At 43.3% G+C, this 27,992-nt stretch overlaps 1 protein-coding gene and 1 long non-coding RNA gene across 2 annotated transcripts; both read right to left on the reverse strand.

Moving 5' to 3' along the window:
- LOC138963117 (uncharacterized) lies at positions 1 to 27,464 on the reverse strand. The gene is made up of 9 exons (XM_070335141.1): positions 26,316 to 27,464; positions 25,720 to 25,836; positions 19,281 to 19,579; positions 10,734 to 10,845; positions 7,238 to 7,505; positions 6,865 to 7,001; positions 4,395 to 4,616; positions 3,701 to 3,824; positions 1 to 1,266 (listed from the first exon to the last, which is right to left on the reverse strand). Exons 1-9 carry the CDS (start codon positions 26,682 to 26,684, stop codon positions 1,220 to 1,222), a joined length of 1,695 nt encoding a protein of 564 aa, XP_070191242.1. The 5' UTR covers positions 26,685 to 27,464; the 3' UTR covers positions 1 to 1,219.
- LOC138963116 (uncharacterized) lies at positions 19,895 to 24,855 on the reverse strand. The gene is made up of 2 exons (XR_011454717.1): positions 24,770 to 24,855; positions 19,895 to 23,657 (listed from the first exon to the last, which is right to left on the reverse strand). It is a non-coding gene; the product is annotated as an uncharacterized lncRNA (long non-coding RNA).
- Positions 27,465 to 27,992: the final 528 nt, after the last annotated feature.

Raw genomic sequence — 27,992 nt, forward strand, 5'->3', positions numbered from 1 at the left:
TTCAAGTTCTTGACTCAGTTTATTTGAACAGCATCTTTACCCACAGAGTGTACTGACAAATTACTTCTCAGTTTGGTGTCACTATAGGAAGATTTATATAAAGGTTAAGATTTTGCAATACATTTAGCTGAATATCAGCTGCTTAAAACTTCCTCAAAAACTGTAGTTTGGGGGTAAACATCCAAACCGAACATGTGTCCTCATGCGCCGACATTCCATTTTAACTTGCCCTGGAAGGATCAACAGATTAGGAACCAAGACAAACAGAGATAATAAATAGCTGAACTATACCGGCCTGAAAGCGGCGAGTATTTTACTCGCCATGGCGAGTAGAAACATGTGACTGGCGAGTAGAGATGTTCATCTACTCGCCAAATGTGAGTAAATTTGCTGAAACATTATTGTTGGTTTGGCTAGTAAAGTTTGCTCTCTGGCTAGTAAAGTTTCAGAATCACTAGCCAAAGGCGAGTACACCATTTGTTGGATTTTCAGCGCTGTTGTACATCTGGGACACAAAATTAAAAAAGTGACACTGAACTCAAATTCCCTTGACACTTCTTAACCATCACACGATGAAGGTTTTTTTTCTCCATTCAGATTTGTTGGTCATGCAGAGAGATTGGGGAGATTTGTAGTCTGTTGGCACGGACAGAGTCCACATTTTCACCAGATGGGTCTTGGCAGCTGCCTGAAAGATGTTCACGGAGTTCTGCCCCCCTGTGGCCATGTCTAGCGCCATAGACTGGGTGTGGGCTGACATAACATCCAATTCAGTTGGTCAGCTTTGAACAAGTTGACAAAACTTCCACTGGCATAAATGACAGTGATGTCATGGAGAATCACAGACAGGAACATCATTATGGCAGCAACATTTCTCTGTTGACGACTGGGAATTCATAACGCAAGTAGCTTATCTGCCAAGTGTTCACAACACAAGTAGCTTATCTGCCAAGTGTTCACAACACAAGTAGCTTATCTGCCAAGTGTTCACAGCATGAAAGAAGAAGACTGTGCTTTGTTTGATTTCTGTTGAGAATGCGACACTGTTCACAACTCAAGGAGCTTATTTGCGGAGTATTCACAACACAAGCAGCTTCTCTGCCAAGTGTTCACAACACAAGTAGCTTCTCTGCCAAATGTTCACAACATGCAAGAAGATTTTTCTTTGGTTGATTTTTGTTGAGACCGAGTCACTAGCTGTTCACAACACAGGGGAATATCACTGTGCGTCAAATGTCTCTGGCACCGGGGCTGACGGGTTGTCATCTGCACACAGGCAACCAAACAAAAAAATAAAAATAAAATTGAAGGTAAAAGTCAATTGCATGATTCGCTCTACCTGTCACATTAAACAGATATACTGCTAATTACCTTCCAAATGTTTGCAACATGATCAGTTATTTTGTCAGATTCTTCAGTGCAACTATTGAAACAAATGGTGACAACTAGCGACTTTAAATGTCCAAGTCATTAAGAGCAACTATTGAAACAAATGGTGACAACTAGCGACTTTAAATGTCCAAGTCATCAAGAGCAACTATTGAAACAAATGGTGACAACTAGCGACTTTAAATGTCCAAGTCATCAAGAGCAACTATTGAAACAAATGGTGACAACTAGCGACTTTAAATGTCCAAGTCATTCAGTGCAACTATTGAAACAAATGGTGACAACTAGCGACTTTAAATGTCCAAGTCATTCAGTGCAACTATTGAAACAAATGATGACAACAAGCGACTTTAAATGTCCAAGTCATCAAGAGCAACTATTGAAACAAATGGTGACAACTAGCGACTTTAAATGTCCAAGTCATCAAGAGCAACTATTGAAACAAATGGTGACAACTAGCGACTTTAAATGTCCAAGTCATCAAGAGCAACTATTGAAACAAATGGTGACAACTAGCGACTTTAAATGTCCAAGTCATCAAGAGCAACTATTGAAACAAATGGTGACAACTAGCGACTTTAATGTCCAAGTCATTAAGAGCAACTATTGAAACAAATGGTGACAACTAGCGACTTTAAATGTCCAAGTCATTAAGAGCAACTATTGAAACAAATGGTGACAACTAGCGACTTTAAATGTCCAAGTCATTAAGAGCAACTATTGAAACAAATGGTGACAACTAGCGACTTTAAATGTCCAAGTCATTAAGAGCAACTATTGAAACAAATGGTGACAGCTAGCGACTTTAAATGTCCAAGTCATCAAAAGCAACTATTGAAACAAATGGTGACAACTAGCGACTTTAAATGTCCAAGTCATTAAGAGCAACTATTGAAACAAATGGTGACAACTAGCGACTTTAAATGTCGACCAAGTCATCAAGAGCAACTATTGAAACAAATGATGACAACTAGCGACATTAAATGTCCAAGTCATCAAGAGCAACTATTGAAACAAATGGTGACAACTAGCGACTTTAAATGTCCAAGTCATCAAGAGCAACTATTGAAACAAATGGTGACAACTAGCGACTTTAATGTCCAAGTCATCAAGAGCAACTATTGAAACAAATGGTGACAACTAGCGACTTTAAATGTCCAAGTCATTAAGAGCAACTATTGAAACAAATGGTGACAACTAGCGACTTTAAATGTCCAAGTCATTAAGAGCAACTATTGAAACAAATGGTGACAACTAGCGACTTTAAATGTCCAAGTCATTAAGAGCAACTATTGAAACAAATGGTGACAGCTAGCGACTTTAAATGTCCAAGTCATCAAAAGCAACTATTGAAACAAATGGTGACAACTAGCGACTTTAAATGTCCAAGTCATTAAGAGCAACTATTGAAACAAATGGTGACAACTAGCGACTTTAAATGTCCAAGTCATCAAGAGCAACTATTGAAACAAATGGTGACAACTAGCGACTTTAAATGTCCAAGTCATTAAGAGCAACTATTGAAACAAATGGTGACAACTAGCGACTTTAAATGTCCAAGTCATTAAGAGCAACTATTGAAACAAATGGTGACAACTAGCGACTTTAAATGTCCAAGTCATTAAGAGCAACTATTGAAACAAATGGTGACAACTAGCGACTTTAAATGTCCAAGTCATTAAGAGCAACTATTGAAACAAATGGTGACAACTAGCGACTTTAAATGTCCAAGTCATTAAGAGCAACTATTGAAACAAATGGTGACAACTAGCGACTTTAAATGTCCAAGTCATCAAGAGCAACTATTGAAACAAATGGTGACAACTAGCGACTTTAAATGTCCAAGTCATCAAGAGCAACTATTGAAACAAATGGTGACAACTAGCGACTTTAAATGTCCAAGTCATTAAGAGCACAAGACAAGAAACCTCCACTCCAATAGCAATTTGAAAGGTTGACTTCAACTGGCACCAATTAATCTACCCAATGCAATAATCAAATAGATCTGTATGTGTGTGTGTGTGTGTGTGTTTGTGTGTGTGTGTGTGTGTGCCTCCGTCTGTGTGTGCCAGAGAGGGAAAGGAGAGGACTAAGTAACACAATGTACCTGAAGCACAACTCTTGCACACTGTGTCACTCTCCTCTCCCTGGGACAAGATAAGCTCCAACACAAACAAGCAAAATATCGGTGATCATGTCGGTGACACAAACGAACACACTTTCCCCAGGCTTCTCTGAATCTCACACACAAACACACACACACACACACACACACACACACACACACACAAGCATACACACAGTGACCGACCTGTCATGGATATGGTGAACATGTCGGTGTCACTGACCAGCACACTCTCCCCTGCCTTCTCTGCGTCATCGTCCATGCCGGCGGACACCATCACACTGTCCTCACCTGCCACAGCCACGGCCATCTGGACACAGAGACAGTCATGTCACACCTTAACACCCTTCTGCATTTCATTTTTTTTTAACACCTTCTCTGCTGGTAGATTTTTTAATTTTTTTTATCAATAAAAAAATCATACATGTAATACAAAGTATGAAAATTAGAACAAAAACTAGAACATTATTTCCAGGGGAGGCAATCATACGGCTGCTAAATCAAGAGGCAATAATCCAACGTTTGTTTCCCTTGTCATAGTATTGATTACACGAACCCCTTGTATACAAGGTACACACGCACACAAAAAACACACACACAAAAAACACACACACAAAAAACAAGGGGGTGAAAGCAAAGGCCCTTAACTTCTTAACCATACATTTCTGTTTGTTCACAGCAGTGGTTAGCTCCCCTCCCATAGGGGAAAACACCCCAAGAAAGGTGTGTACAAGAAAATGCAAAACTGGATGGGATCCAAGCAGTGGGTCAGATTTGTTGAAATCAAGATTTCCTTGAGATTTCAGCCTACCCGACCCAGCGCTTGGTTCCTTCAGTGCACACCACCCGAGTATAACGACATGCCATGTATCTCACACACCTGCACAGGTACAGCCTGCTCCTCCCCAGTTGACACCTGCAGTAACTGGTCAGGACTGACGACGTGCAACACCTCTGATGATGCGTCCCCCAGCCCCTCCCCTGTTGCCATGACGATGGCTGCTGCACTGTCGCTGCTGTCTGCTGAAGCGTGGGCGTCCACCCCTGAGTCCAGGTCTGATGCTGTCCCGGCCAGGTCGTCACTGGACGGTGAGCTTCCCAGCTGACATAAGGACAAAATAGCATCAGTATTTGTATAAACTAACACAGCTCAATCCTCGCAAACAGCTCAGAACTTCTGTGTAGTAAAACAAGTGTTTTCGTGTTTCTATAACCCTCTGAATTCTGACGAGGATTACAGGATCTTTTTTGTACATGCTTGGTTTTGTGCTGTTGTGTTCACACGAAGGAGGATAAGGTGCTAGCAGGTCTGTAAACAAGCTGACCTGGGAGATGGAAAATATCTCCACCCGTAAACCACCAGAGGGCTGACGTCTGGATCTGGATCTGGATAACCCGCCTGGGTTGGTGGTTGGCGGGTGCGCCACAGAAGCCGACGACGACTATCAACGTGACGTTTTTGGGTGTGCGCATCCAAAATAGTCTTAAAAGTTCATTGTACACAAGGTGGATATAGTGTACAACTCCAGCTGGTCTTCTTGCTGCTGTACTTGCGGTTTTAGTCCGTTTGCCCTAGAATGTAGGCTTTCCAAGCACAGTTAAAAATGCTATGTTACAATGTTAAAAACTGGATAAAAACTACTGAGGCTCTCACACTGGTTTCTGCCCCCCTAACGCTGATGAGAAGGCGCTGGGCGTGGTCAAGGTGACGGTGGCTTCGCTCAAATTGTTCCACTCGATCACTGTCTTTACAAAGAACGAGTTCCTGTATTGATCTGTCTTTGAGGGAGGAGCTTTGAAACAGCGGCTGTTGTTGGTTGCCTGTCTCTGGAGGTTGTTTTGGCTCTCATACCCCTGGTAGGCTTTACCTATAGGCTCCCGCCCGCCTTGAAGAGATTCAATATTAGAAAGGAAAGTTCATGATGTGTCTTTGAAGAAAACCATGATGCATTCACACAAGTCCCAAATCAAAACTTAATTACTACCATCACAGCTCTGATTCAGTGTAAACAACATTCACTGCACCCACATTCTTTTGAATTCAGCTGAACAGATGTAAAACAAAAATAATCCATGAGATCTAACTTGAGATTTTGACCCATAACCTCATCCTGAACTCAGGTCAAAATGAGTTCGGCTCATTCTCTCCCTGACCGGACGCGACAGTCCTACGCGAATCTATCAAAACTAGGAATACAGAGTTATCTCCCATATGTTTTTCGCCAGCACTGATCTAAATTTGAGATCAGTGTTCGCGAGACGAAAATGATTGCAAATTGGCTGACTTCGACAGTGATCTCCGTTCTGTACTTCACAGTTATGATAAAGACATCGTTCTAAGGTCAAAACAAGTCGAACTTTTGGGACTGCTGCCGAAAGGAGACCGTAATATATGGTTGCATCACTACAGAAAAAATTGTCTGCTTTAGGGAACGCCGAAACCAAACGGTTGATTATCACGTGACACTTTTGCCATATTTAGAGTTGTTTGTACAGTAAATACAGCCGCGAAAAAATAGCTCCCTTGAAACTGTCTTACAAATCAATTCCTTTGTAATCTAAAAATTACACAACACCATGAAAAATCATTATCGACGATCGCGAATCTGCTTATATCAATAATACATTACAAATAGCTCTAAATATGTAAAAAAAATTATCTGTTTCCTTGCCAGACAAGGAAAGTCAAGGCATCCTGTCAGGGAGAGAATGAGCCGAACTCATTTTGACCTGAGTTCAGGATGCCATAACCTACCAAAGCCCTATATTACAGTGGAACATGCCCTTGCGACCACCTCTCCAAAGTAACCACCTGCCAACAATGACCACTGCCAAGGATCCAAGACGAGTTTTTCTCCTATGTAATGGGCGGTTCTGGTGAGGTTATGCCCCCTCTTTCTTTCGGCTGGTAACTGGCTCCACCTCGCGGCAAGATCACACGAGAAAGGAAAAAAAACTTGCATTGGTCCCAAATAGCATATTGGTTTGGTAACAGTTCGTGTGTAAGTCGTGCATTTTATACGGTAAACAGACAATGGTCGGTTCTGGTGACCGTGAGGTTATGCCTCTTCTTTCTTTCGGCTGGTAACTGGCGCCACCTCGCGGTAAGATCACAGGAGTTGTCTCGCGTTATCACCCCAGAAGCGCTCATTCACCTTTCCATAGCGACCACCTGTCTGTAACAACCACTGTTGGTGGGTCCCTTGGATGGTCCTCATAGGTGGGTTCCTCTCCTTCTTCTTCAACTTAACTCCTGTTTCTTGTGGGTTTTTACGTGAATGACCGTTTTTACCGTGCCATTTGGGCAGCCATACACCACTCTCGGGGAAGACAGGTTCCTGGGTACCTACCTGCATGAGACTATCGGCAGGGAAGATGGCGGGGTGGAGCTTTGAGAGAAGTTGTGCCGTCTCTGGCGTGAGGGTCGTGCTGACCTGTGTCGTGCCGTCTGATAAGTGCGTCTCCATGCGCGACATATGGTGTCCGTCTGAAACAGAGGAAAACTAGGTTAAGTTCTTCTCAATGAAAAATATCAATATGCGCGATATGATATGGTGCCCATCTGAAACAGGAATTCTATGTCAAGTTCTGCTGATTGGAAAATAACACTTTTATCAGTCAGTCATCGAAATGTCTGAAAAAACCCATCAATTAGAAATATTGCAAAGCCAAACGCAAAATACAGCAATACTATGAAAGCGACGGTATTCCAACCAGTCTTACCTGCATCAGGGTTTTGTGTGAGCGTGACGGTGACAGTATTCCAACCAGTCTTACCTGCAGCAGGGGTTTGTGTGAGCGTGACGGTGACAGTATTCCAACCAGTCTTACCTGCAGCAGGGGTTTGTGTGAGCGTAACGGTGACAGTTTCTGGCATGGCCAGGCAAGGATTCATGCCCCTTTCCGGCAAGGCAGACAACCTCTCCTGATCCCCTTCATCCAGCTCTTCCACGTTCTCTCCCCCTTCCTTCTGCAAGAGCTCCACGTTCACCTGCAAGCAAAGGTAACGTGAGCAATTAGACATAGGATAATGAGATAATAAGATTTCATATATATATAGTCTTGTCAGGTCACCCTCATGGAAATTCAGGCTGCTTTCTCACTGTGGAAAGCGAGCTGCCATACAGTACGGCGCTACCCATTGTTTATATTTTTCTACATGCGTGTATTCACTGTTTCCAAGCCCTGAGACTGTCGCTGTGAACTTGGGTTCTTTATCGCGGGCATGTGTGTATTCACTGTTTCCAAGCCCTGAGACTGTTGCTGTGAACTTGGGTTCTTTATCGCGGGCATGTGTGTATTCACTGTTTCCAAGCCCTGAGACTGTCGCTGTGAACTTGGGTTCTTTATCGCGGGCATGTGTGTATTCATGTTTCCAAGCCCTGAGACTGTCGCTGTGAACTTGGGTTCTTTATCGCGGGCATGTGTGTATTCATGTTTCCAAGCCCTGAGACTGTCGCTGTGAACTTGGGTTCTTTATCGCGGGCATGTGTGTATTCATGCATGTTTCCAAGCCCTGAGACTGTCGCTGTGAACTTGGGTTCTTTATCGCGGGCATGTGTGTATTCATGCATGTTTCCAAACCCTGAGACTGTCGCTGTGAACTTGGGTTTTTATCGCGGGCATGTGTGTATTCATTGTTTGCAAGCCCTGAGACTTTCGCTGTGAACTTGGGTTCTTTATCGTGGGCATGTGTGTATTCATTGTTTGCAAGCCCTGAGACTGTCGCTGTGAACTTGGGTTTTTTATCGCGGGCATGTGTGTATTCATGTTTCCAAGCCCTGAGACTGTCGCTGTAAACTTGGGTTCTTTATCGCGGGCATGAGTGTAATCATTGTTTCCAAACCCTGAGACTGTCGCTGTGAACTTGGGTTCTTTATCGCGGGCATGAGTGTAGGCTAATCATTGTTTCCAAGCCCTGAGACTGTCGCTGTGAACTCGGGTTCTTTATCGTGGGCATGTGTGCACACGGGGGTGCTCGGCCACTGAGGAGAGTCTGCACAAAGTTGACTCTGGGAAATAAATCCCTCACCGAACTTGGGGATCGAACCCACGCCACTAGCGACAACTGGTTTTGAAGCCAGCGCCGCTACCGACTGAGCTATTTCCCGCTCATACAACTGTTACAGGCAATTACAAATTAACAAAAGTGTGTGCTGTTGTTTTTTTTTGCACTTATCTCCTCCAGGACACACAAATCTGAACGCTGGGTAACTCTTTAGTTTTGAGATGAGCATTTGGCTTTGCCTTAGACGCTAGGGTCGGTGTCCCTGACACCTCTTCGTAACAGTCTGCTTTGTCGGCGAGGACAGATGTCCAGAACAGCATAGTGCAGTTTCCTTGAATAAGGGGGCAGTGTTCGGTATACAACTGAGGCGTATCAGCCGCGACGGTGCCTGAGCTTGGCGGGTACTGCTCACAGCTCGGGACACGGCACCGTAAACATTCCCCTTCCCTTTACCTCTCTCGTCACCATCCGCCCTACCCTTGGTCTCAGTATCTTGGTGTAATGCAAGTAAATGGTACAGGCTGTGAATCTTTCACGCCACAGCGAGTGCCTAGGTTATTCAATGAATTCAAATTTGTCATCAATGGTTAGACTTACAAGTGTAGACACCACTACCATTAGGTCACTCTTCCTAGGAATGAAATCATACAACTACACAATGAATGTGACTGTAATAATGCTAAAACCCTCCAGTCAGACATAGACAAAATCCTGGGCCCTATCTTATGCTAAACAAAACAGATACAAGAGGCGAAGCCTTCAAGGCTCCCGTAAGAAATCGACAAACGGTAACACAAACTCAATCACTCCGTCACACCATAGATGTGTGTCAAGGGATATCTATGGTCACACATACACACACACAGTAAGCATAGGTGACACTAGATCTAGATCTGTCTGTCTGTAGCCTACTTACGGGACACGACTGCCAGATGGCCAGATCGACACTGCGCTTTCGACAGCGCTTCCTCGCGCAGACACTGGAAACACGCTGTGCAGATTAACCTGTAGGAAATATCCTTTGGTATCTTCTTTATCTATTTTTCTGGAGCTACGAAACCGAGCAATGTGAAATCGTCTTTTTCGAATCGGCGAACTGCAGCTCGGTGATAACTGTATCTATACCACAATCCTTCACGCGATCTGATCTAACCTTGACCCCTGACCTAGTCTACATACCACACACGACACAAACCAGTCAGCTGTTTTTACCCCCCCCCCCCCCCCCAAAAAAAAAAAAACCCAGCGAGCATACACACTTTGGATACACACTTTAACTACATACGTGCCGACGAAATGTTGATCATTGCTTCATTACTTTGATGCTGTTGCTTGAATTAGTATTTCGGTGTTCAGTCAAATGTTAAAGTTTCTACCACAGACATACATACATTATTACATACGCACGCACGCACGCACGCACGCACGCACGCACGCACGCACGCACGCACAGACAGACAAAAGTTAGCATCGCATAGGCTACACTTACGTGAGCCAAAAATTACAAGTCGCGTCAAGCGATATCAAAACATTCAGTCAACATTTAGGTCGACCTAGAGCTAAAAGATCGACACTGACAATCTGGGATCAGTCATCGTTGAGACTACTACACCTCGCTAGCCGAAACTCGTAAACCGAGACGCTCGTGCGTGCGTGCATACACGCACGCACGCACTCACACACGCATGCACGTACACACACACACACACACACACACAAACACACACACACACACACACACACACTCATACACAAAATACAAACATACCCAAATGCATACAAACATGCATCAATGTATGCATACACTCAGAGGAATGTTTAAATAGGCTTTAAGGGTACAGATTATTACATTATCTCAAAAAGCATCTCCTGGAAATGCGCAGTGTATACCAAAATGACTGAAAGTCTTTGCGTTTTTTGTGTGTGCCATGGTTGCTAAGATCCTACTGCCGCGCTGGCACTCAGAAATCGTGGTAGCCATATGGTTGTAAAACACGGAATGCCATAAAAAAAAAAAACAGAAAAGTAGGATATCGGAAAATCAAGTTCAAAAAGAAGCTTGCTTTCTCGATAACGACAAAATTTAAACTTTATTAAAAACTTTTTTAAACTTGAACAAAACAATAGTCATAACAAATTATTTAAGAAGAACAACTTGTTGAAATAAACCAGCATGACAAACAGAAATACATCGACCTGACCGGGGCTCACCATGTCGGTCGACCCGATGTCCTGGTCAAGGTCGAACGTCTGCACGGACGACATCTGACTCAGGGGCGCCACGCCAAAGGACATTCCCGCGGACTTGCTCTTAGAGCCTTTCCTGTCAGACAATCGACCTTTCTTAGCAGATTCTCCCCCATTTCCGCGACCTTGGACTTCATATAGAGCCTTTCCTGTCACTGTCAGAGAACCGACCTTTCTTAGCACATTCTCCCCCATTCCCGCGACCTTGGACTTCATATAGAGCCTTTCCTGTCAGAGAACCGACCTTTCTTAGCACATTCTCTCCCATTCCCGCGACCTTGGACTTCATATAGAGCCTTTCCTGTCAGAGAACCGACCTTTCTTAGCACATTCTCCCCCATTCCCGCAACCTTGGACTTCATATAGAGCCTTTCCTGTCAGAGAACCGACCTTTCTTAGCACATTCTCTCCCATTCCCGCAACCTTGGACTTCATATAGAGCCTTTCCTGTCAGAGAACCGACCTTTCTTAGCACATTCTCTCCCATTCCCGCGACCTTGGACTTCACTGATATAGAGCCTTTCCTGTCAGAGAACCGACCTTTCTTAGCACGTTATCCCCCCATTCCTCGACCTTGGGCTTCCTTTCCTGTCAGAAAACCGACCTTTCTTAGCACGTTATCCCCCCATTCCTCGACCTTGGGCTTCCTGGAGCCTTTCCTGTCAGAAAAACAGCCTTTCTTAGCACCGTTTTGAAAGCCTAAAATTTTTTAAAATAGTGACGTCACAAGGTGACAAAACCCGCGCTGTAGCCTATCAGGAGGCTTAACTTGCACCTGAAAGCCTACCTTGGAGGCTTTTGAAGGATATACTGCGGTCAGCAGGTGCAGGGTTAAAGTTCTGTGTGACGTCATCCTGCCTTTCTAAGATGGCGTTACCCTGTCAAGGCCTTCACACGATAACGTAGAGAAGCATCTCGGAAGAAGCGTGTCGGCCTGTAACTAGATCTACAGCTTCGTCACAGATGAGCGAGCAGACTGATATCTAGATCTGAACGTTATCAACCGCACCTGCAGTGTATGTCACAGAGAACCCAAAGTGGGTGACAACCAGTCCCAAACAGACCTGTCACACTCTCCATGGCTGGCCTTTCTTCTTCTTCTTCTTCTTCGGCGTTCATGGGCGCGGCTGAAACTCCCACGTACACTCGTGTTGTTTTGCACGAGTGGGTTTTTACGCGTATGACCGTTTTTACCCCGCCATTTAGGCAGCCATACGCCGCTTTTGGGGGATGCATGCTTGGTATTTTCGTGTTTACGTAAATGAGGACATAACCCCCCTGCGCTCCAAACTACTAAATCTCATCAAGAAGGCCGGGCGACACAGTGTGTGGACGGTGGAGGGGAGCCTGCTATGTGTTAGCAAAAGACCCCCCGGTGTACGAAACAACGACGAGAGGCTGACCGTCATCGAATCACCCGACGATCTCTTCAGGATTGGATTCGACAGTGTTGATATGGCTGAATTGGGTCTCGAGGATTTTCTTCCTGAAGAATCCTAGGATCGCCCGGGGCTGTCGCTGAAAGGTAGACGTGATGTACCAGACGAGTTGCTGTGTGCTACCATAGACCATTTATCCTGGACCGCTCTCTCTCCGCTCTTTCTCTCTATTACGAGGTAGCGCCTCTCGCATTTAGGAACGAAGAGAGGTACAGAAAAGCGTGCTATCCTTCTCAGCGCAACTACTACCCCGCTCTTCTTGGCCTTTCAGAAATCAGGGGGATGTCATATCCGGTGTCGATTGTAAACATGGGCGAAGTTGCCGAGGTAAGTTCTGAAAATGCTAAAATAAACTCAGCTAAAGTGCATAGGGAACATGTTTTTCGATGAGTTTAGTTTGGAGTTTTGGAAAATCCAGTTCATTGTCACCTCCCATTGTCACAAATAACTGGAGCGTGCTTTCTTTTCACTGTCTTTCAAACCGGACGCTAAGCGCCCCTGTGAAAGTCGAGCGTCGTAACCTCGAAGGGTCACGTGACGAGTTGGCGGTCCAGGCTATTTGGTCTATGGTGCTACACATGGCTGATTGTCAGCAGCTACACATGACAACAATGGTCCTGATTGGTCAGCGCCCTCAGATCAGGTGAACCAAGCGCGGATTGGCTAATAGCATGCGGGGCGAATGTGTCGTATGGAGTTGGCGAAGGGAAACAGGAAAACACGACGCGTGCTAGAACTATCGAAAAACATACTCGTGGTGATTTCGGTAACAATGAAATGAACGTTCCGTATCTCTGTCGTCGCCTGTAGAGAGGAGAAGTGTTGCAGTGAGTGCAGGCATTACGAACTGTGTGCGTGCAGCGAGACATGTGGATTCAGTTCTTGACCTTGGCAGGAAACGTGTTGCTGGTGTGTGTGGCAGTGACAACGTAACTGAAGTTGGTATTACGAATGGAGCGAGTGAGAGAGAGAGAGAGAGAGAGAGAGAGAGAGAGAGAGAGAGAGTGAGAGAGAGAGAGAGAGAGAGAGAGAGAGAGAGAGAGAGAGAGAGAGAGAACGCCTTGTCTGAGCGGGAGAATGAGATTGAGATTGAGAATGGGAATGTGAGTGAGAATGAGAAGGAGGATGAGAGCGAATCTGAGAGTAACAACTCAGAAAGGGTGAGTGAGCCAGTGTGTCAAAAAGAACGTATGCGTTTCGTATCGTTAAATGTTGGTGGATTGTTGTCAAAACTGAAATATCCAGAATTCAACGAGCTGTTTTTGTGTAACGATATTATATGCCTGTCTGAAACCAAGCTAGATGATTTTGATTTCTGTGAAGTTGAAGGTTTTACTTGTTTTAAGAAAAACAGATTGATATGTAAACGAAAGTCGGGTGGGGTTGCAGTTTATATCAGGGACGAGTTCTGTAAACACATTAAGATTGTAGAAGACATTAAATTAAAAACAAGAATTGAAGAAAGTGCCAACAGTAAATACAGGTTTGTGAACTTCCCAGTATTTCAAGATGGTATTTTTATTGAGCTGTCTGAACATGTAGGTCAGCAGATGATTGAAAGGTTATTGTTGTGTGTGGTATATATGCCACCAGAAGGCTCACCCTATGTCAGACCCAGTGCTTACCAAGAGTTAGAAGAAACACTGTCATATTTGAATGCAGAAAAGGTTGTCATGATTGGAGATTTTAATGCTAGAAGTGGATATGCAAGAGACTATTTGGAAGACTGAGCTATTATCAATGAATTAACTGATGAAGTATCAACAGTGCAGATGATGGACATGTTTGGAATTATAAAAGAGAGGTGCTCTATGGACCATGTTATGAACAATTTTGGACGCAGTTTTTTTTACTTTTGTATTAGTCAACGATTATTAGCAGTGAACGGCAGAATGGGAGAGGACGCAAGATTGGGTCGAGTAACTTGTAATAATGTGAGTTTGGTAGATTATGTACTAGCTTCGCCTAATGTTTTTCCGTCATTTTCAAAATGTCAAGTATGTGACTATAATGAATGTTTATCTGATGTCCATTTTCCTATATTTTTTGCCCTGTCAGATATCCTAATGGACAATGAACACGTTGAGAATGAAACTGAAAGCAATTATAACACTAGCAGTGTGTTGAAACCAATATGGAAAGTAGGAGCAAATCAGAATTTTGTAGATAAAATTGATGATAATAAAGTATTATCAGTGGAAGGGATATTAGTTTCCCTCATTGGTAGCGTAGAGGATGTAACTCAGGACCAGATCGATAATGTAATGAAACCAATAGAAGGAATTCTATCCGAAGCTGCCAATAAATTGAACATGCTTTGAAAGAATAAGCAGAAGGAAAAAAAATACATGTAGCAGTAACGATGCACATAGTGGAGTTAAGAAAATTTGGTTTGATAAAGAATGTAAACAGACAAGAAGGAAATATAGAAAAATAAAGAGAAAATATAAAGCCCAACCAAATAACAGAGAGATTATACAAGATAAGGTCCAAGCATTCAAGGATTATAAGGGAACACTGAGTAAAAGTTATAATAGTTATTTAAAGCAGCTACATAAGAAAATTCGAACAATGAAGTCTTCTGACCCCAGCAGTTATTGGAAATTGATAAGTGGATGTGACCAGCAGAAGAAACAAGCGATGCATGATATATCCCGTGAAGTATTTGTAAAACATTTTGAAAAACTTAGTAATGTATCTGACCACGACTTGATTGATGTGCAAGATGATGTGCTTGATGACATAGACCTTATGAATGAACAATTGAATGTTGATATTACAAAGGAGGAGGTGATGATATATGTAAACAATTTAAAGAATAACAAAGCTTGCGGATACGATGGTATTATAAACGAGTTTTTGAAATATTCCTCACCAAAACTATTAACTATTGTAACACGTTTATTTAACTTGATATTGCATTCTGGGAAAATGCCTATTTAAAGCTTGGACAGTGGGGTATATAAGCCCAATCTTTAAAGGTAAAGGCTCAACAGCCGACCCTGATAATTATAGAGGAATCAGTGTACTAAGTTGTTTTGGAAAACTTTTTACAAGTGTAATAAATAAAAGATTGCATGCATTTCTGGATAACAATTCTGTGATCGGCAACGTACAAGCTGGATTCCGAAAAGGCCACTCTACTGTAGACCACATTTTTGCACTACATTGCCTCATTGATATATTTTTACGACAAAAGAAAAAGTTATATTGTGCTTTCATTGATCTGCGTAAGGCTTTTGATTCTGTGCAACGCAGTCTCCTGTGGCAGAAGCTGATGCAACGGAATATTATTGGTAAGGTATTGAATGTAATTAAGGACATGTATGATAAGGCAAAATTGTGCGTGAAGGTGAATAGTGTATTCTCCGAGGCGTTCACCTCAAACATCGGGCTTCTTCAGGGCGAAAATTTATCACCGATTCTTTTCTCACTATTTTTAAACGACCTGAAGCAGTTTTTGGTTGAATATGATGTCAGCCTAGAGTTGCCCCTGAAAAGAGCCCAAGAAATAGATGTTGAACGCATTAATGACTATATGTATTTGTTCCTGTTAATATATGCTGATGATACTGCTACACTCGCCGAAACACCTGGAGAAATGCAAAAAGCCCTGGATGGACTAGATCGTTATTGTAAAAACTGGGGACTGAGCATAAATATTGAAAAGACAAAAATAGTTGTTTTTTCGCGGGGGAAAATACGGAGTATCCCAAATTTTGTCTTGAATGGAGTACCTGTCCAAGTAGTTTGGGACTATGTGTACTTAGGTGTACTCTTTAATCATAATAACAAATTCCATAATGCCATGAAACGTCAATGTTTGATTGGTAACCGTGCAATGTTCTCGTTAATTCGAAAATGTAGAAAACTAAATTTACCAATTGATGTGCAATTGGATCTTTTTGAGAAGTGTGTACATCCAATTTTGCTGTATGGTTGTGAGGTGTAGGGATATGATTCATTAGACATATTGTCAAGGTTTCAATTGAGATTTTTAAAAATGCTTCTTGCTGTATATAAAACTACACCCACTTGTATGGTTTACGGAGAGCTTGGTCGTTACAATGTCAGTTACTGGTTTATTGGCATAAACTGATGAAAGAAATGAACGATGGTGCGAATAAGATGTCTTGTTTAATGTTAAAACTACATTTGAGGTTGTACCATGTACAAAACGTTAAATTGCCCTGGTTGTCGCATGTCAATACTATGTTAAATAAGTTGGGTCTATCATATTTATGGACAACTCAGAGTCTTGCCGTCTCAGGTTTTAAAAACGTAAAACAAAGGCTAAGAGATCAATTCCTGCAGGAATGGAACACTGACGTAAATGCCAACAGCTTGTGTTTTAATTGCAGAATATACAAAAAGGATTTTCGTCTGTAAAGGTATTTGCTTTGGTTGCTTAGGAAATTCCAAGTTAAATTAGCAAAATTTAGAACAAACAATCATAAGTTGCCAATACATCAGCACAGATCTTTTAAGGCTCCTTGAAATGAAAGATTGTGTGATATGTGCGATAAAAATGAATTAGGTGATGAGTTTCACTATAAATGTGTTCATTTGTACCGACGAAAGCATAGTGTCTGAAAGAAGAAAATTAATTAGTCCTTATTACCGATCTCACCCAAACTGTTTAAAATATGAACAGTTAATGAATTGTAAATCTAAGATAAAACTAATGAAGCTAGCAAGATTTGTAGCCCATGTTATGATTTTAGTATGTTAGCGTTACATCTAGTTTCTTTATAACCGGCACGGTGGCCTATCAATCAATCAATCAATCAATGAGTCTTATATCGCGCATATTCCGTGGGTACAGTTCTAGGCGCTCTGCAGTGATGCCGTGTGAGATGAAATTTTATACGGCCAGTAGATTGCAGCCATTTCGGCGCATATTTACCTTTCACGGCCTATTATTCCAAGTCACACGGGTATAGGTAGACAATTATTAACTGTGCCTAAGCAATTTTGCCAGGAAAGACCCTTTTGTCAATCGTGGGATCTTTAACGTGCACACCCAATGTAGTGTACACGGGGGGAGGTTCGGACACCGAAGAGAGTCTGCACACAAAGTTGACTCTGTGAAATAAATTTCCGCCGAACCTGGGATCGAACTCACGCTGACAGCGGCCAACTGAATACAAATCCAGCGCGCTACCAACTGAGCTATATCCCCGCCTAGTGGTAAGGCATCTGCCCCGTGATCGGGAGGTCGTGGGTTCGAACCCCGGCCGGGTCATACCTAAGACTTTAAAATTGGCAATCTAGTGGCTGCTCCGCCTGGCGTCTGGCATTATGGGGTTAGTGCTAGGACTGGTTGGTCTGGTGTCAGAATAATGTGACTGGGTGAGACATGAAGCCTGTGCTGCGACTTCTGTCTTGTGTGTGGCGCACGTTATATGTCAAAGCAGCACCGCCCTGATATGGCCCTTCGTGGTCGGCTGGGCGTTAAGCAAACAAACAAACAAAAAATAGTTTCTTTATTGGTATGTATATGTATGTAATACATGCTTTTGTTTTGTTTTGTGTTTTTACAAAAAATGCATGGCATAATGGTATTGCCAATTTATTTCGGCTGTATATTATCGTTGTCCGCTTAATGTATACATATTATCTGTCTGATTTCTTACCTGATTTTGTTAAACCTATTTTCCTTTTCCTTTTGTTTGTATGTATGGAAGTGTATATTGCCAATTTATTTTGGTTGTATAGCATTGTTGTATTTGTCCGCTCAATTTGTATACATATATTAACTGTCTGATTTGTTACCTTTTTTTGTTAAAGTTATATCTTTGTTTCAAAGCCCTCTGGGCCCAAAACAATAAAATACTTGACTTGACTTGACTTGACTATAACCCACCGAACTCTTACATGGATTAAAGGATCTTTTCCGTGCGCACTTGGTCCTGTGCTTGCGTGTTCACACGACGGGGGATAAGGCGCTAGCAGGTCTGCTCAAACTTTGACCTGGAAGAATGGAAAAATCTCCACCCTTAACACACCAGGATTCGAACCCACGACCTTCCGCTTGGGAGGCCGGCGTCTTATCCACGAGACCACTGCGCCCGTCCCATGGCTGTACTTAGTTAGACGAAAGTTGTCTTATGTCGTACCTCTTACTCACTTAGACGGAAGTTGTCTTATGTCGTACCTCTTACTTAATTAGACATAAATTGTCTTATGTCGTACTCCTTACTTAGTTAGACGGAAGCTATCTTATGTCGTACCTCTTACTAAGTTAGTTGCAAGTTGACTTATGTTGTACCTCTTACTTAGTTAGACAGAAGTTGTCTTATGTTGTTCCTCTCACTTAGACGAAGACGCAAGTTGTCTTATGTTGTACCTTTTACTTAGTTAGACGGAAGTTGTCTTATGTCGTACCTCTTACTCACTTAGACGGAAGTTGTCTTATGTCGTACCTCTTACTCATTTCGACGGAAGTTGTCTTATGTTGTAGGCCTACCTCTTACTTAGTTAGACGCAAGTTGTCTTATGTCGTACCTCTTACTTAGTAAGACGCAAGTTGTCTTATGTCGTACCTCTTACATAGTAAGACGGAAGTTGTCTTATGTCGTACGTCTTACTTAATTAGACGGAAGTTGTCTTATGTTGTACCTCTTACTTAGTTAGACGCAAGTTGTCTTATGGTTTACCTCTTACTAAGTTAGACGGAAGTTGTCTTATGTCGTACCTCTTTCATAATTAGACGGAAGTTGTCTTATGTCGTACCTCTTACTTAATTAGACGGAAGTTGTCTTATGTCGTATCTCTTACTTAATTAGACGGATGTTTTTTGTATGTCGTACCTCTTATTCACTTAGATGGAAGTTGTCTTATGTCGTACCTCTTACTTAGTCAGACGCAAGTTGTCTTATGGGGTACCTCTACATGCATTAGTCTTTCTGATTTCTTTCGTTTTAGTTATGGTGGGCTTCTCTCAATGTTGTACATAGCACAATGAAAGCTTTCAAACCTCAATGTTTTACTTCCCATTTTGTAACCATTTTGTTTCTCACCTACATCTTTTTATCAGGGCCTGTGGTCAATACACTGGACATTGCCTTACTTGCTCTTGAGAGACGCCGTGCTGTCTTTCTTCTGCGTGGATATGAAGCTAACCATGGTCGATGTCGATGTGGGCGAAATCGTTCTCCCCGAGACCGAGACCGAGTAGGCGGAACTGGAGGGGAAGGTGGAGTCAGAGCTGGGACCGGCGGTGGGCTCGTAGGGGGCCCGCAGGTAGTAGCCCTCGGCCAGGCGGTCCACGATGTACTGGAAGATGCGGTCCCACGACGTCTGCATGTGCTGGCTGTAGCGCTCCTTCAGGTGCTCCTCCCACACGTAGTCCCACACGTCGGGGAGGAGCTGGGCACAGACACAGATCTAAGGTACCATCGTCGTTGTCGTCGTCATCGTTGTCGTTGTCGTCATCATCATCATCATCGTCATAATCATCGTCGTCGTCATCATCATCATCATCATCATCATCGTCGTCGTCGTCGTCATCCACCATAACCACCACAACCACCATAAATGTGCCCATGCTGATAAGTGAGGTCGGGGCTTTCTTCCACTTGGTCAATATAGGTAGCGGCAGTCAAAACTTGGTTTTAAAGTGAGAGTGAATGTTTTGTGATGTCTTGAAAGAAAAATAAAGTACAAGCAAAACACACAAAAAAGTAAGTGGATACCTTTATTAGTTCCTGAGATTTTGATATTTTAGTACATACGCTGTCGCGACTCTGCTTAAAACTGTAAAATAGGGCAACTTCAGCAGCATGTGGGTACCACATAGTTATCCTCAGCCCTTTCAACTTTTCAGGATCTGTTATCAGCAACCAAGAATAGAAAAAACACATAGTTCTAGCCCTCTAATCTCATATGGCTTCTGTCAGCAAGCATGCAAACTTCACGAAAAACACAATTAAAACCATCGCAAAATTGCACGGGAGGGCAACTTTGGGTCATCACAATTCACACAATATGTATAGCAGCTGTCTGAAACTTTCACATATCCCAAACAAATGTGTGTAGAACATGCCTATTTTTTTTCAGACAGCTTAGTTCAATGCTTTTGGAGTATAAGAGCCTCAAAAATGTCAAAAACCTCAATTTGTCAAGCGGAAAAACAGGAAAATTACAGTTTTTCGCACTTCAAGGCCAATAATTAAGAAACTATTTAAGATACAACGAAAAATTTTGGCGTGTAGATAGATTACAGTGTAATCTTTACAGACATCAGTAAAATTCAGTGTAATGTTGAAAATAATCCCCCAAGAGTGGACAAACCCCCCCCAGAGGGGGATAGCACATTTCAGATTGAAATATTTCAGAAACTACTGAAAATACAGCCATGATTTTTGGTGTGTAGATTGATTACAATGTTATCTTCACAAATATGTGTTCAATCAAGTACACTGCATTGGGGTGTGCACGTTAAAGATCCCACGATTGACAAAAGGGTCTTTCCTGGCAAAATTGTATAGGCATAGATAAAAATGTCACTGTTATCCCTGCGCCTTGAATATGTGCGCGATATAAATTGCATAAAAAAAAATATATATAAATCCCTGCGCTTAGAACTGTACCCACGGAATATGCGCGATATAAGCCTCATATTGATTGATTGATTGAAGTAAGATATAGAGAATACTACATGGCTTGCTGTGTCGTACCAGATTTACACGAGTTGTTTTTTGACTCACATGCGAAGCAAAAGTGAGTCTATGTACTCACCCGAGTCGTCCGCCCGTCCGTCCCGGCGTCCGTCCGGAAAACTTTAACGTTGGATATTTCTTGGACACTATTAAGTCTATCAACACCTGATGCGGCCTTATGGTGTATGGTTACAAGATCTCAAAAAACATGTGCGGCAACTTGACCTCACTTCAAGTTCAAGGTCACAGGGGCCGTAATTGTTGTCTTAAAAACAACCATTTTTCACATTTTCTTCTGAAGTTATCGAGAATGGCAACCTTAGCTATGTATGCTATACAGGGCAATGTAAGCCCTATCTTTGGACACCAGTTTGGTTGACCTTGCTTCAAGGTCAAGGTCGCAAGGGTCCTTTAAAGTTGGATTGTATACATATTTTGAAGTGACCTTGACCCTGAACTATGGAAGATAACTGTTTCAAACTTAAAAATTATGTGGTGCACATGTTATGCTTTCATCAAGAGACACATTTGTACTTCCTATGTCTTGAATTAACAGCTTTGTGTTGCATGACCTTGGATGACCTTGACCTTGGGTCAAGGTCACATGTATTTTGGTAGGAAAAATGTGTAAAGCAGTTCTTAGTGTATGATGTCATTGCTAGGTTTAGTTATTTGACCTTGACCCTGAAGGTCAAGGTCATGTAAAGGTCAAGGATGTGAGTCGTATGGGCTTTGCCCTTCTTGTTTAAATAGTGAACTGCGAAAGCGAGCTGTTTACTATTTGAAAAAGCAACGAGTGTAAATCTGGTACGACACAACAAGCCATGTAGTATTCTGTTTATCCTACATTATATACTTCTGTGCCAGATCTAACTAAAAGTCACCGACAGCGATATTGCCTTTGGATCAACCCGCTTTAGAACTTCAAACCACTTTACTCAATTTGACATTCATTCCTCCGCCATGACACACACTCTCAAACTAGGACAAAGTAGTTCGCCTTTGTTAACACTGTTAAGTTTAATATTCGAACAGTCAAAACCGAGTACCTGCAAAACCGGTAAAATCCGTTGCATTGATCGCGAGTCATGGCGGAGCATTCAAGCGAAGCGATGGTGACCCACGCTTCGAGACAATTTGTGGAAGAAATCAAACCCATCACTTCAAAATATACCAGATAAAAAGAAAAGCAGTGGCCACAGGATAAAAGAAACCAAAAGGAACAACAACAGCAAAGCATATCCTTCCTCCATAGGATTAGCTTGACCTTCCGGTTGATCCCATGTACTACTACAGGGCCGGACTAGGCGAAGAGGAGGGGGGGGGGGGGTTGCCAGTGGTGGCCCAGGGGGATGTCCCCCCTGGCGGCAGGGGCGGATCAGCTCATTTTATGGGTGGTTTTTTTCAAAAGTATATTGTGAAGATATGGGTGTGAAGGCGCGAAGCGCCGAGCCGACGGCGCAAAGCGCCTAGCTTGCTAGGGGGGTCCGGGGGCATGCCCCCCCCGGAAAATTTTGAAAAAAAGGATGCAAAATGGTGCAATCTGGTGCATTCTGAGGATGATCATTACCAGTTTCAGGCAGCAGATTTTGTCACTGATTAATACCCCAAAAATTGAAACTCAATGTAAAATAAAGAAATGCATGCCTCATTCAATATTTTTATTTTTTGGCTGGGGGGGGGGGGGTCCGGAAACCCTAGAACCCCCCCTCCCCCCTCGTTGTGGGGGTCAGGGGGCAAAGCCCCCTGAAGCTGATGGGTAGGTCATATTCTGAGATAGGAAAATGGTCGCTCCTTGCATGAAACGGCATAAAATAAGCAATAATAAAAAAAAAATTAAATAAGTAAGGTACATGTTTAGGCTAGGGGGGGGGGGTTGCGCAACCCCCATAACCCCCCCGGTAGTCCGGCCCTGTACTAATTTACAGAGCTTGACCTTCCGGTTGACCTCATTTACATGATATACACACGTGTGATTTGAACGATTTTTATCTCACGGGTATCTCTCTCACGTATGTGGGATAAATTTATTAACATTGTTCACAGTTCTCTGGAGAAAACTAAATTCTTGCAAAGTGCACAGTCGGATGAGAAGTGACAGTCAAATGCATATATACCCCTTCTTCAAAGTCAGTCAAACAAAGTTGTCAGTCAAGTACTGCTTGAAACAGGTGTACATGGCAGGCAGGTTTGCTGGAGATTCGACTGTGAATGTTCTGCCAGAAGAAGAAAATGGTGCAAGCACAATGTTGTGTCCAAAAACAACCGATGCAGGAATCTGGCAGAAGTCAGCGATAGGTTCTCCTTTTTGTGGAACGATATCAGATCGAGCACCATGCCATTCACAAGTTCTGATGGACGGTCAAGGTCTTCCAGAAGGTCCGGATTCAGCAGGTGGTTTCTTGTGATCCTATGTTTCAGCAAATGAACCCCAACATTCCGGCCCATGATGCAACGCCCTGCGTCGACATCCAAAAATGCTTCTAGTTCTAATCCAGTCTTATTCCCCAGCTTTGTTGCTTCTTTCACTGTTCCCTCAATTTCTGCCTTGATTTCAAGTCCTTGCAGCAAGTTCACGTCGAACACTTTGGGGAGAAATGAAACCAGGTCACTCCAATCCCTCCCTGTTTCCAACCGAAGCAGATCCAGCTGCAACAATAGCTTGTTGGTCAGTGGTACCAGCTGCAACAATAGCTTGTTGGTCAGTGGTACCAGCTGAAGTTTGGGTGGTTGACCTCTTCCAGTTGCTGTGAAAGCAGACTTCATTTGCTGGAAGTGAGCATCATCTGTAACACACACAAACAAAACAAAAATGTAATACTATGTTCATAATAATTTTGTACTGAAACCATGAAGGCTACCAGTAAGTTCGTCACGCGGTAGATTCGTCACCCGTGACGAAATTACCGGCAGGGGTGGGCGGGTGTTATGCTTAGAGCTTATGCTTTCAGATGTTTGATTTGTGGGAGAGATTCAAGATTCACTGACATTTTTTAGAGAGAGAGATGAGAGAGAGAGAGAGAGAGTTGTTATTTTAAAACCCGAGATCTACTCATTGTGCAGTTCTCAACTGAGCAGTTTTCAGACGACACAGTCCGAGCATTGTTATTTTAAAACCCGAGATCTACTCATTGAGCAGTTCTCAACCCGAGATCTACTCATTGAGCAGTTCTCAAAAGCAGTGTAGTCTGAGAGAGGGAGCGAGCGAGCGCGAGAGAGAGACTGAGAGAGAGAGAGAGAGAGAGAGAGAGAGAGAGAGACGTACATACACCCATATCCATGACACGCACGCACACACACGCACGTACACACGCACAAACACACACACACCATCGCACACACACACACACACACTGACTAACACACGCACACACACGCGCGCGACCAAGAGAGAGAGAGGGAGTCCTATGACTTCAACCTCACTGTCAAGGAGGCAGAGAAACTCAATGTGAGGAGAGGGAGGGGTGGAAGGAGGTGATGGACCATAAACTCTGATTAACTGGGGGGGAAAGGAAGAAGGAATGGAGATGCGCAAGGGTCAGTGTAAGCTACGCTACTCGTTGCTATGCCTAGTCTTGCACTTCCGGTTTCAGCAAAGGAACAATTATTCCTTTTAATCCTAATTTAATCCTCAAGAAAACAACAACTGAGAAACAAAAACCATCGGAGTAATAATTCAAGATTAGTTTGAAACAAATATATCACATGTACGGCGAAAGGCAAAAAATAACTTAGGTCGTTTATCGAGTACCCCCATTTCAACACCCAATACAAAATGACCCAGCACAAACTACTATCATCAAAATGAAAACTACGCACTCAAAACGCTAAATTCAGCAGAATGGTTCGACAGATCAACTTCTAAACACTAAATGAACAGAAAAACATCAACACTTACCAAGGATGGGTTTGATTTCTTCCACAAATTGTCTCGAAGCGTGCGTCACCATCGCTTCGCTTGAATACTCCGCCATGACTCGCGATCAACGCAACGGATTTTACCGGTTTTGCAGGTCCTCGGTTTTGATTGGCTCGCGCTTCGCGCGCATGAATCTTAAACGGAAACTTCCATATTTGGAGGATTCACAAGAAATCGGACTTTCTAGCGCATCTTTTACGACTACGATCGTTTGAGTTGTTTTTAAGTTACGAAAGGTTAAAGTTGGGCAATTTTTTATTGTCCATGTCTAAAATCCACCATCGATTTAATCTAAAAAATACCCCCCCTAGAAAGAAAAGGGACTCTTTCTTTAGCAGTCGACACTGGTTTCCGATCGTTGAATGAAACTGTTTTTAGAAAATACAACGCCGAAAGGGAAACACCACAAAAAGTTGAAGAGCAAGTAGTAATGGCGGTCGCGTCACGGCTGTCCGAAAATCCGGAGAGAGTATTTGTGATTCACGCACACGCATTCAATCCAAGCACATTTTGCAAACAAATGGCATGGGGTAAAAGACAAAGAATCCAACTTCATTTCTGTAGTTTCCATTTTCAATAATATGCCATATATTGAAAGCTGTCGGAAATTGAAAACGTGTTATTTTCAGCACAGATCTCGCTTTCCCGCATGGGACTAGCGTTACTGCCGCTACCTAGTCAATACCAATAACCTACAGCCCGCCTGCTTTCTGTGGGGAGTGGCAATCTTTTGTTCATTTTTCATTTGTTTCCAAAGGTGGAAATACAATAGGTTTCAAAAACGGAACTAATTCAGCAAAACAAACCACACACACAAAATAACAACAACAACAACAACAACAACAACAACAACAACAACAACAACATATCCAACAAGAGACCACAACTTTAACGTCAGTTGAAAGAATCTGACCATCAAAAGCACAAACCCCGAAATAGCTGATGTGGAATTTTGGAATGCCTGCGTGTTTCTCGCCGATCTGTTTAAACATGTAGGCGACTGTCTCGTCAAGCCGATCCAGGTTTTCCAACACTGCGTTCACTGCCTGTAGCACATCATCATTACTTTAACGGAGAATAAAAATCAAAACAAATGCGTAAGTTTTTCCACACACAGATCAAGACCTACCCCCCTCCCCCCACGCCACATCTCTCCCTCCCTCTGATTGGTTGTGTGAGTATTTGTGCGTGTGATGGTGTGTGTGTGTGTGTGTGTGTGTGTGTGTGAGTGTTCAATGGGTGTGGATAGTTGTGTTCAACCTGATTAATGCAAAACAGAGTGCCTACAGAACTTTCGGTGGAGTTGCATCTCCTGGTTGGATTGATGACAGTCAAATAGCAGGTTGGATCCCCCTCCCCTCCCCTCCCCCCACACACAAACCCACCTACACACACACGTTCCCACACACAAACATTCACACACACACAGACTCGCACACTCCCACCCACACCACACATATATTCTTTCATTTTTCAATCCTCTCTCGCACCCCCCCCCCCCTTCCCCCTCCTCTCCCCCCCTTACCTGAATCAACCAAAAGGCGTGCTGTCGGAACCGCCGATCATGCTGCATGTCTTGGTCGTTCTTGTGACTAAAGTCAAAGAGCATTTTAGCATCGCAGTCCAGTTCCAGCATCTTGTTCATCGCACTGATCCCGAGTGGTCCGATGTCGCTGGCTATCTTGCGCCAGGTCCGGATGATCGATAGCCGCTGTTGTCCGGTCAGGAGGGTGCTCTTGGGCTCCTTCGGGCTCTTCTTGAAGAAGCCCGTAGGGTACTCGTTGAACCCGCTGATCTTTCGGGTGCCACCGAAGCAACACTTGCTTTGACACTTGCTTTGGTGGACCTGACTGGACAGGCTGAACAGGGAGATGGCTGACTTTCGCCTGCCCATGGTTACCTTGGTGTACTGCCCTGTTCGCGCTCACTGATTTGTCAGATATATATTTTCTTATGGTCCTGTTTTCGCTCCCGGATGTTTCGTTTTTCTTGTCTTAGGGTTCTGTTTTCGCTCCCGGATTTTTTCGTTTTTCTTGTCTTGGAGTCCTGTTTTCGCTTCCGGATTTTTTCGTTTTTTCTTGTCTTAGGGTTCTGTTTTCGCTCACGGATTTTTTCGTTTTTCTTGTCTTGGAGTCCTGTTTTCGCTCCCGGTCTTGTCGGGTTTTCACTCTGGTTTTGTCAGGTTTTCGCTCACGGCTTTGTCCAATTTTTCTTGTCTAAGGGTCCTGTTTTCGCTCCCGGCTTTGTCGGGTTTTTACTCACGGTTTTGTCCGATTTTTCTTGTCTAAGGGTCTTGTTGTTGCTCACGGCTATTTTGAGGTTTTATCTTTCAGTCCTAAATTCATTCGAATTGTGAGATTCGTTCCAGACCCCTATCGTTGTTCGTGTTGTGATGTTGATTGTAGAGATCCGAATTCGCTTGTCTTGATTTCGCTCACGGCTTTGTGAGGTTTTATAAATGAAGCTTTGAGGCTTATCTAATTCCCTCGAGTCCTTGATTTGTAATGTTAATCTTACTCTGGACGATGTCCTTGGGTAGGAGCAAGCAATGCAGAATTTGTGGTAATGGGCTTGTGTTGATATTTAACACTTCCTGAACAGTTATACGCTCCAACCTCACTCAACATTCACCATGAAAACAAAATCTGTGCTGTACGCGCGAACATGCCGGTGACGCAAGTTATCCGCTTTTGTCGTAACTCTGACGTAAAAGCCATTGGTTGTCTTGGTCATCCCAGAATTCCTCCGTGTCTCGGTTCTGTTGAATCAATGAAAGGGGTCAAAGGTGAGACATTTGAAACACTCGAAATAATTACCGAATATCGCTAATTTTAATATTTTATGACATGGAGAATATCCAAATGTAAAGCCCGCACGAGAGAGAGAGATAGAGAGAGAGAGAGAGAGAGAGAGAGAGAGAGAGAGAGAGAGAGAGAGAGAGAGAGAGAGAGAGAGACGCACACACCGACAGACAGAGAGAGTCACACATGGAGAGCGACATACACACACACACACATACACACACACACACAAATACACACACACACACACACACACACACCAGGGCCGGACCAAGTTCGTTTGAGGGGGGGGGGAGGGTTTCTAACTGAAGGCAGGGGCCGCCGAGTCCACATATTTTTTTTTCTCTGAGAGGTACATCGGGGGGGGGGGGGGGTCCGGAACCCAGGACCCCCCCCCCCCA

The sequence above is a fragment of the Littorina saxatilis genome, linkage group LG3, assembly GCF_037325665.1.
Source record: "Littorina saxatilis isolate snail1 linkage group LG3, US_GU_Lsax_2.0, whole genome shotgun sequence".
Lineage (NCBI taxonomy): Eukaryota > Metazoa > Mollusca > Gastropoda > Littorinimorpha > Littorinidae > Littorina > Littorina saxatilis.

Excerpts from the sequence above, each read along its gene's own strand:
- LOC138963117 (XM_070335141.1), bottom strand. The coding sequence starts at position 26,684 with ATGGGCAGGCGAAAGTCAGCCATCTCCCTGTTCAGCCTGTCCAGTCAG. Across the intron at positions 25,837-26,315 it reads ACGCCTTTTGGTTGATTCAG|GCAGTGAACGCAGTGTTGGA; the intron begins GTAAGGGGGGGA and ends GATGTGCTACAG. Across the intron at positions 4,617-6,864 it reads CTGCCGATAGTCTCATGCAG|CTGGGAAGCTCACCGTCCAG; the intron begins GTAGGTACCCAG and ends TCCTTATGTCAG.